Source organism: Quercus suber, unplaced genomic scaffold, assembly GCF_002906115.3.
Source record: "Quercus suber isolate HL8 unplaced genomic scaffold, Cork oak 2.0 scaffold_36, whole genome shotgun sequence".
Classification (NCBI taxonomy): domain Eukaryota; kingdom Viridiplantae; phylum Streptophyta; class Magnoliopsida; order Fagales; family Fagaceae; genus Quercus; species Quercus suber.
The window spans coordinates 1,518,663-1,529,056 of NW_027069501.1; the positions used below are offsets into that span (position 1 = coordinate 1,518,663).

Consider the following 10,394-nt stretch of genomic DNA (forward strand, 5'->3'; position numbering starts at 1 on the left):
AGATTGGACTACAGTGCCTCTATGAAGATTCTGTTTCACTACAGAGCCGAATGCTTACTACATATGGCAAAGGAGCCTAAATCAAGATCATAATAGTCCAAAGTGCTGGATAAAAATGATGCAACACAATACTGTGAACTCATCTTCAAAAGATAAAACTCTTATCAAATTTTTTTTTTTTTTTATAGGTAAAAAATAAAACCATGTCAATGATGCGCTCACAAATGAAACCCTAAAAGACAGCTATGATACATGAGATCCATATGGTCCAGTTGGTTCCATGCACCTTGCTAGAGATCAGAAAACATTGAAATGCTATTGGTGAAGGCTATGATCAAATCCTCCAATAGACATATTTAATATTCTTCATCACCACATAAAGTTCATTAATCCATTACAACCATCAGATTCAAAGCAAAAGTTTCATAAAATCAGCCCCTTCCCTTCAAATACCATTTACAAGAAAAGACCACCAACAAAAATAGCAGAACACACTGCTTCCTTGAATGCATTGAATGCATATTAGAACTCCCTTGAATGCTTTGCCATCTCAGTCTGCAAGCAGGGATTTGAAATTATATTAGTATTATAATCTTGCCAATATAGGAAGTGAGGACAGATCTTAATATCTCAAATTAGTGAACTACAACCAATGAAATATTCATAAACTCTCACTATTTTATGGTCAGTCAGTTTGATATTTTGCCATTCAAACTTATGTCCTCCAAAGAAGGCCAAAATTAATAAAGAAACGATCCACTATCTCATGGACTAGACAAATTGAAGCAATTTCCAGTAAAGCAGCAAATTGCTTGTTTCCGCATTTAACAGGGGGAAAAAATCTTAAATGTTGGTGCATTCCTCAATTTTCATTCCAAGGAAGTATCTTTCCTTGATCCCATAGAAAGCATCTTAGTTTTTATCCATCACAAGTTGAAACTCTCAATAGAAACCTGAGTAGGCATAGGATGTTCTGAAAAAATGAAATGATTCTACACCATCTCAGAACTCCTTGTCCTCTAATGCTTACAAATATGATACTAGTTTCTTAACTGTATCCATGAGAGATGCTTGATCATGAAGACATGGGCAAAGAGCAATTAATATTTCCAAATGACATTAAGTATTACATTCTTACTAAAAGCAGGGTAATGAGAGATGTTGTACCTCGAAACCATTCTTCAAATGGTCAAGCTCCTTGTCCAGATCATTGATAGCCTGGTTATATGCCTGCATTGGTGATGACTGGCTAGTGGTGTGTATCTATGGAAATACACCAAAATCATTAAGACTAGAATCTCTATAGAACATCCAAAAGGAAGGTTCATATAAAACACTCCAACCTAAGAACTACAAAAGAGATCAATTCATGAAAAAAAAAAAGGAATTCTTATCCATCAAGATGTTGTTCAGATGAATTGACAACGTATAATGTGTGTGCACGCACAGCAAAGTAAAACACCCACAACAACAACAACCTAGCCCATACACCCACAAATGGACAAACCCTAAATTCATATCTCCAGCACATTAACAACGCTATAATTGCATAAATCAATGAATCAGCCATATACAACTATCATTATGCTACTCCCCACCCCTCCCCCAAACCTCATATTCATACAGATAAGGAATTAATAACATGGAACTAACCCTCTCACCCCCCTTAAAAAAAAAACATCATTACACACATACATGTAGGAATCAAGATCATCTAGAATTTTTCAAATACAAGCTCTTGCATGAGGATTATTTTTGTTATAGATTGATGAAACATTTCTAAAACTAAAACCCATTTTCCCCTTTTGGGGTTTTGGTTTTTGCAACTCATTTTCTGTCACTGACCCATTTGCAGATTCTAAAATTTGTGGGTATTTTTTTCTTCAAAGAAGAAAAAAATATATTGTAAAACCTATCCAAAAAAAAAAAAAAACCACTCATGAATGGTTAGAGTTAGTTACCCCATAAACTATAGAGGATTGTAAGCCTGAGGACACGTACAGAAATTCAAAAACAAGCACAGCTATACATACTTATGCACAGAAACACTTAAAACACCAAAAACCCCAAAATTTAAAAAAGCAAAATTTAGGATCAAATCCTTAGGCATTATATCTTAGATTTGCCCATCAAATTCAACCATATGGCTTATTGGTCATTGTAACTTCCTTGCGTATAGTAACAGTTTCCAATGTCACAACATTAAATTTGGAGAATCCAAGGTACAATTTTTAAAACCTTATTTTTTGAAGTACAATTACACTTTAACCAAAGCACACCAATACATACGTCCACAAAGAAACACATAAACACCAAAAACCCCTAAATTTAAAAAGCCAAAATTTAGGCCTAGTTCCTTATTCAACCATATGGCTTATTGACCTGATGATGATGATTAGATGTTCAGTAGCATGGAAAATATAGTATGGTTCCCTTCCCTTCTTTTTTTTTTTTTTTTTTTTAATAACTATTTTTATACATGTATAATATGTATCATGTAATTACTTATAAAAAATTTAAAAGGCCAAAGGAACTAAGCCTAAACTGGGGCAAGTTGCTAATTGTGATTTAATTTGCATCCCTTAGGACTTCCCGCATATAACCATTTGAAAAGTTAATTTCCTACATTGTCATTCTAATCTATATTTTAAAAGTTTATTATTTTAAGTTACATATAGTCAATCAGGAAAAGGACCTATATCTCCAATCTATGGTCCCTATGGAACCATAGAAATCAAGTGGTTCATGATGGGAAGACCCCAAATCCGATAAATCTTATTCTCGCTCACTGCCCAATCTCTTGTATGCAAGTACTAGGAGGCCTTTAGAAATGGACAATCCTAATCTCGAGATCATAGCAAACCAGCAGCAGTTCAGGATGCAATCGTGAAGGCTACAAGAAAAGCTAAACGCCTAAGTTTTAGAAAAATTTTGTTTGTCAGTTATTGCAAAAAAGATTGAATAGGTTCGCAATGGAAGAAGTTAACCAAGATGGCAGGAACAACCTATGACGACAGACCTGCATTTTCTAACTTATCAAGGTTTAACTTTTCGCACCATTTTTGTACCCAAAACTATCCTGCGTAATGTGTTAGAAGTAGCTTCTCTAGCTGCTCATTATTCGATCCATTACTGTTTGATCTCTCCAAACCTTATGTAACATAACTTGTGTCCTGTAACTGTTTTCTATGTTATCAAAATGTTAATTAGAACTATTTAGAATTCAAAATAAAGCGATCCAACCCTAATGAATTTTGAACAAATTAGGATTGAGTTTCTGTAAATAAATTCTAATTAAATTAGGTAAGCTATTTTTTTATTAACCATCAATTGTCCATAAATATATATTTTCACAACTAGCCCGTTGCATTGCACAGGTTAGCAACTAGTTTTAAATTAAACTAAAAGCACTAAACTCAAAACACTGTTTTCCAACAGTTTATACAAACGCACCCGAAAATAAGGCCTGAAATGCATAAACTATAAACCCCATTAATAAAGTAAAAAAAAATACTAACCCTAACAATGATTTTGTACTGAAGTGGGTGAGGAAGCTTGTAGCCAGCGAAGAGAACATTGGGGTCCCTGTGCAATTGCCTGATTATCACCAAAAAAAAAAAACCACAAAAAGCAAAGTGAGATTAGGGATTTGATTAAGTTAAAAAATCAAAGTTTAATTAAAATTTGCATACATGCGAAGAATGTTGCCGACGGTGTGGTCTTCTCTCTCGATTGTAAACGACGCCGCGTTGATTATCTTCGTGTCCCTCTCGTACGAGACCCTGTGATTTTTGAACAAAAAAGAAGTGAGGGATTGAGAGAGAGAGAGAGAGGGAGGGCTTTTTTTTTAGAGAGAGAAAGTGTGTGAAATGAAATTACTTTTTGGTGCCTTCGGGAACGACGAAACGCTCGTATCGATCGGGAGCATTCATAGCTGCAGCTGCTTCTTGTTCTTCTCAAGAACTCTCACTCTCTCTGTGTCTTGCTCCGTCTCTCAGTTTTCGTTGTGTGTTTCTGTTTAAAAAGCAGGCTTTTTTTCTTTTTAGTTTCACAAATCAAAGGGGGATTTTTAAAAAAATAACAATAAAACTCAAACAATATCATAAGTTAGGCAACGTTTAAAATTATATTGGTTTATAACAATTCGAGTTTAGAGAAATCGATTTCACTGTTTATTCGCCTACTTTACCCGCGGCTGAGGTGGAAAAATCGAGTTCACTAGCCTCGCTTCTTATACACAAAAATCGAGTCCATTGGACTTGATTTTCATACATGGAAAACGACTCCACCGGACTCGATTTTCAAACATGGAAAACGAGTCCACTGAACTCGTTTTCCATGTATAAAACCCATTCATCCAGTCACAGAACCCCATACAAACGAAGAACGAACGAACAAATGAACGTGATTTCTTGCCGACGAACCTAAGCGCCCAACAAACAAACGTGGTTTCTTGCCAACAAACCCAGGCGCCGATTCTGACCAAACCCCGATGAACCCAGCAACATCGACGAGCAAACGACCCAGGTGCCAATTCTGACCAAACCCCGGCGAAGGACGAAGAACAAACACGAAGAACCCAGGCGATGGACGAAGAACAAACACGAAGAACAAAGAACGAAACCCAGCAAACGAAGAACAAACTTGAAAGCTTCAGGTGATCGGATCGGATCAGTGGAGGAGAAGAACACGCTCGGGTTTGATTTGTTTTGGATTTGATTTTTTCATGGGTTTTTGGGGCTTGGAAGTGGAGAAACTCAGGCGGCATTTTGGGGGAAAAAAAAAAGGAAAGGGAAGAACATGAAAAAAATCGTGTAAGTGCTTTGGCTGAGTATACTAAAATCGAGTTCAGTGGAGTCGTTTTCCATGTATGAAAATCAAGTCCAGTGGACTCAATTTCTGTGTAAGAAAATCAAGTCCAGTGGACTCAATTTCTGTGTATAAGAAGCGAGTCTAGTGAACTCGATTTTTCCACCTCAGCCGCGAGTAAAGTAGGAGAATGAACAGTAAAATCGATTTCTCTAAACTCGAATTGTTATAAACCAATATAGTTTCAAACGTTGCCTAACTTATGATATTGTTTGGGTTTTATTGTTATTTTTTTAAAAATCCCAATCAAAGGGTACACGCCAATAAACGACGTCGTTTCTTTTCTTTTTCCTTTTTCTTTTTTGTAAATTAAAACATACTGTAGAAAACTTGTGAGAAAAAGAAGGAAGAATGGAGATTTGCTCTAATTTATAAACTATGCATAATGTTCCTGTTTTTTAAACTCAATTTAACAAAATCGAGTTGCAGATAAAATTTAAAATTAATAATGTCGAATTTCACTTAAAAATATAAATAGAACTTGATTTTGAGAATATCAAATTTTACAACAATCTTGATTTTGTTAAAATCGATTTTAAAAAATAAAAAATTTTTGCTAAATTATTTTAAAATATAGACATTTTACTGCATAATTTATAAATTAGAAACAAATGTCAATTTCTCCCTTAATAATTTGAAAACAAAAACATTGTGCTGAATTTATTAAAAAATAAATAAAGAGCAAAAACCCTTTTTTCCTCGGTTTTTATTAAGAATTGAAAACAATGCACAACTTTCTATATCTCTTAACATTATATATATGGCTGCCAGCTGTTTACTCCATTTTTTTTTTCTTTTTTTTCTTTTTTAAATTTTAATTAAACTCATTTTTCAAAGCGAGTGTTTTTCAAAGAAAATTGAGAAAAGAAATGCTACGATTACCAAAGAATCGACTGAACTGGCTAAACAGAAAAATGAGAAGAAGGAGAGGAACTTACTGAGGGCTCTAAGGAGGAAGTGTGTTCTGGGCCAGGGGAAGAACCACGAAGGAGGGATGCTCGGCAGAGTGAAATATTGTAAAATGAGGAATGCAAAAGTGAGAACCAGAGACTGGAGGGACTATTTATAAGCATGGAGAGTGAAATGAGAAGCATTAAATAATCCACTGGCGGGAAAACACGCAGACCGTCGCCTCAACTGCCACACGCGTAACGCCTCGGTTCACGAACCGTCAGACAGTAATGACGGACAGGTCGTCAGTCAACTCCAATCGCGTCTTTTGAGTCGCATTAATGCCCCTATCAACGACCGAGCACTGACCCTTCGACTTCCCAGACGGGTATCTACCCCCTGCGATCCTTGATTCACCCCTGAGAATGGGGAGCGAATCAAGGGGGGGCTATTGTACGGCCCCCGCGTCGTACCCTATATTGGGCCTTGGACTCTGGCCTAGGTATATGGCCCATGAGGCCAATCCCCTTATACCCGGCAACCCACCCCCGGGCCACGCATACTGCAAGCCCGAGCCTTGCCTCTTCATCGTTTCTCGGCAACACCTTCCCAGGCAGTGACAGATATTTGACTCTCGGGAAGCCCCGCACTGTACCTACCCGGCCGTGCCTCGGAGAGCCACCATTGCCGAGAACTATCGTAGAAGTGGGAACCAAGTTCCAACGCCACCCTCACAGTTTCCCACTCCTACTTGACCACCCACTTACGATCGATAATAGTGGACCGCCGGTTGCACTCGTTGGCAAGTAATTATGACCTCTCCACTAAACTATGGACTATAAATAGAGGAAGTTTTGAGAAGAGAGGGGTTGGAGAATGGACGGTAAGAAGAGTGTATGCAGAGAGTGAGCAGAGAGAGAAGGTGACCCAGACCCACGAGGAAAGAACAGAGAGGACGTTAAGTCTTAGCAAGAAGAACGACCCAGAGTAGGAAATCCAAGCCCACCATACAAATAAGTTGTGAGCCCAAGTGAGGCCCAAGCCAACGGGTTTCGGTATTGAGCGCGCACAGTACTGATTGATCAAGCGTGTGAAAGGTCCGAAGGATTTTCCTAGCAACCCCAACGATCAAGATAAACTCTGGGTATATCTAGAGAAGATAAGAACGAGGAAATATCTAAAGGAAAAGTTGCTACTACCGCATTTAAGGCTCTGCAGCAACTTCTCTGGCCACATTTATGTAGAGAAGACCCCTGAACAGTGTAACCTCACCTACCGCCACTCACACAGAGCTAAATGAGATGCTTGACATTACATATACTCAAGTAGACTTACGGATGAGGTACAAGTGGACGATGGAGATGAGGAGAAGGGAGGTTATATAAAGGAAAGAAGCTCCTGAGGAATAGAGAGAGAAAAAAGAAGAGACAAGGAAAGAGGAAGAGCTTTATTGTAACCCTAAAATCTGTATTCACCACATAATCAATAATATAGCTTTTCGGACACCCATTCTTTACGTGTAAATTCATGTTGGTTTATGCTTGAGGGTTGTGATTAGTTGTTGTCGATCCTATAATCAACTTAGCTCTTTCACCCATACTCTACAAATTCATTGTTTTGGGCTTGGGCCACAAATCCTAACCCTACATTATATATTATATATAAGAAATGTAGAATAATATTTAATATATAATTTTAAAATATTAAATAATAATTCATTTTAGTACAAATTTATTATTACATTATTGTTAATTTCAGTTATAAACTTACTACGTATAAAATGTGGATTTGTTATTTTACTTTTCTAGATATAAGATCCTCTTTGTTACATTTTGCAATTTTTTTTTGGTGGCAAATATAAGATGTAAAATGCTCAAAACTTTCATAAATTCTTTAAAAAGATGTTATATATTTTTCAAACATACATATTTATTACTATTAGTTTATTAGTATATGAAAAAAAATTTCATTTATTTATATAATTTTAAATTATTAATTAAATTATTTATGGCATCATCAGTTCGATTCTAGTTGGACCATAAAACCAATAACCAGTCCCTTTTGCGGTTCTTTGACTGTACCGATTTTTAAAACTATAGGTTTACTGTAATTTCCCTTAAAATTAAATTGTCACACAAATTAAAAATAATAAAAAATAAAAGAAAGGACTTGCCCACATTGCTAACTTATAAATTTGGACTTGTCCTTTTTTTTTAATACTCTGCCCCCTCCCTTCACTTGAAATTCTAAGTCCGCCCCTGAATTAATGCATATATTGAATATAATGAACATTAAAACTTCTTATCATTCATCCAATAATATCAAGTATGCATTCTAGTAGACTTAGGAGTCAGTTCATGGTTGAGTTTGGTAGATGATTTGAATGCTCCTCCATTACATTCTAGGAATATCTCATAGAGTTATGCTATACTTATTTAGGAATATCTCATAGAGTTATGCTATACTTATTACAAATTTTAGTATATAAATTTTATAAACTGGCGTACGAACTTTTAAACAAGAATAAAAAATTATATATCATGTTGATAATATTTTACAAATCACATTGATTGTTAGATTAGTTTGTAAGCCTTTCTATAATGGCATAGAAAAGGACTTTTTGAGTCTTCTTATTTCTCACACACACAGATATATATATATATATATATATAAACCTTCACTCATTTCAAAGCATTTGTTCGACAAACCTTGATAATAAAATTTGGAGATAAGAGGCGAGAAGCAGAGAAGTCTTAAGGCTTGAAGGTATATATCAAACTTGTTAATTGTTAACTTCCAAAGAAAAGAAAAGGAAAAAGAAAAAGAAAAAGGAACCTTATCAAATTAATAGGAAAATTCTATAACAAATAGTTTTTTGGGGCAGTAAACTTTATCGTTTTTTTTCTTTTCTTTTTGTTTTTTTAATAGTAAGCTTTAGCATTTCTATTAGTAATTATTTTACGTTGAACAGTAATTACATTTTTTTTTTCAAAAGAGTGAAATATATAGAATAAGGAAAATGATAAAGTTATTTACAAACTTTTTTACAAAAAACGTTCAAATTGATGTGACGAGAATATTATTAGTAATTTTATACCATTTAAAGTGTGATGAAAAATACTAAAGCTATTATAAATTTTATCACGAAAAACTTAGAAACTGATGTAACATGAATATTATTGTTACCACTTAAATAATACTACTATAAATAAATGAATGTTTGAATCACTTTTTTATTCATGCTAAAAATTAAAAGGAAATTACCCTTTTTTTTTTTTTGTATGACATTTCAAATTATGAAATTTATGTAGTAAAATTTATAGTATTTCTAACATCACTCTTTTGCCATTATTGAATCATTAGTTTATAATATTATTTAGTAAAATGTATAATATTTCCAACATCACTTATAAAATAATTTCTACCTTAATTTTTTTTTTTTTTTAATTTGAGAAGATTTCTACCTTAAACCTAATGGTAGGTTTCTCTAGGTCACAAGATAACATGTGTTTCTTTCTTCCTATATATGGCAGTTTAGATGTGACAATAATTTTGTCATATTCGCTCTGTTAGATGGTATCATACACTCAAACACCTTGAAAATAGCACAGGAAGTGGTCCAGATCAATAATTATATGTTGAATTTTTTTACTTTTTTTTTTCTCTCACTTTCCAAAAATTTCAACAAATTATTGGCCTCTATGAAAGGGAAGCTTGGACAATAGGGAGCAAATGTTGGTGGTCCAATATTTTAAACTTTATGCGTGTCATGCTCTCTTTTTTTTTTTTGGTAAACCATGCGTGTCATGCTCTCGTACTGTCATTCATGCTTATCTTCATTCTGCATGTATATGATACTGAAGATTTAATATAAAAAAATGCTCACGGCAGCTCATGAAAAGGAGTTATTAGTTACTAGCTCCGTCAAACGCGCTTCGCGCATGATTTTTTTTTTTTGGTAAACCATGCGTGTCATGCTCTCGTACTGTCATTCATGCTTATCTTCATTCTGCATGTATATGATACTGAAGATTTAATATAAAAAAATGCTCACGGCAGCTCATGAAAAGGAGTTATTAGTTACTAGCTCCGTCAAACGCGCTTCGCGCATGGGATGAGTTTTTTTTTCAGTGGCCCTATTTTGTAGAAAAAAATTGTGTTTTATTATTATTATATATATATATATATAATTTTTATTTTGAAAATCTAATTTATAAGTGAATAAATTAATTTGAAAATTAATAGAAAAATGGTCATATTTTTTAGGCAGTGTTTTAGTGGAAGTTAGAGTTGCATTTTTACTAGATTGTTTTTTAGTTTTGTCTCTACTTAAACATAGGAGTGTAAGGGCATTTTTGAACTAAAAAATAAGGAATCCAAATAGGAGAAGCCCCTTAAATAATAGTATAGATTAGATGAAACTTGATTTTTTGATACAAAATCAACATCAAGTAGTGACCTGGTGAAAGATGCTTCAGACTTTAAATAATTCTACTATTAGTGTCAATATTTAATACTTGAATCTTATAGAAAAGACCCAAAAAGGTAATCTACTCATGCCAAACCAAGTTTATGATAAACAAAGAAAAATATATATATATATATATATATTTTAAAATTTGGACCCCTCCTAT

At 34.3% G+C, this 10,394-nt stretch overlaps 1 protein-coding gene across 1 annotated transcript; it reads right to left on the reverse strand.

Annotated features, from left to right (window-relative positions):
* Positions 1 to 329: 329 nt before the first annotated feature.
* On the reverse strand, positions 330 to 4,025 carry LOC112017983 (DNA-directed RNA polymerases II, IV and V subunit 11). The gene is made up of 5 exons (XM_024050483.2): positions 3,880 to 4,025; positions 3,693 to 3,782; positions 3,519 to 3,597; positions 1,168 to 1,263; positions 330 to 555 (listed from the first exon to the last, which is right to left on the reverse strand). The coding sequence occupies exons 1-5, from the start codon at positions 3,930 to 3,932 to the stop codon at positions 523 to 525; spliced, it is 351 nt and encodes a 116-aa protein (XP_023906251.1). The 5' UTR covers positions 3,933 to 4,025; the 3' UTR covers positions 330 to 522.
* Between the last annotated feature and the right edge of the window lie 6,369 nt (positions 4,026 to 10,394).

What these genes read in the sequence shown, in the direction of transcription:
- LOC112017983 (XM_024050483.2), bottom strand. Translation starts at nt 3,932, where the DNA reads ATGAATGCTCCCGATCGATACGAGCGTTTCGTCGTTCCCGAAGGCACC. An exon ending in GTTCCCGAAGGCACCAAAAA is followed by an intron (nt 3,783 to 3,879) that starts GTAATTTCATTT and finishes CAAAAATCACAG; the next exon opens with GGTCTCGTACGAGAGGGACA. An exon ending in GTCGGCAACATTCTTCGCAT is followed by an intron (nt 3,598 to 3,692) that starts GTATGCAAATTT and finishes GGTGATAATCAG; the next exon opens with GCAATTGCACAGGGACCCCA.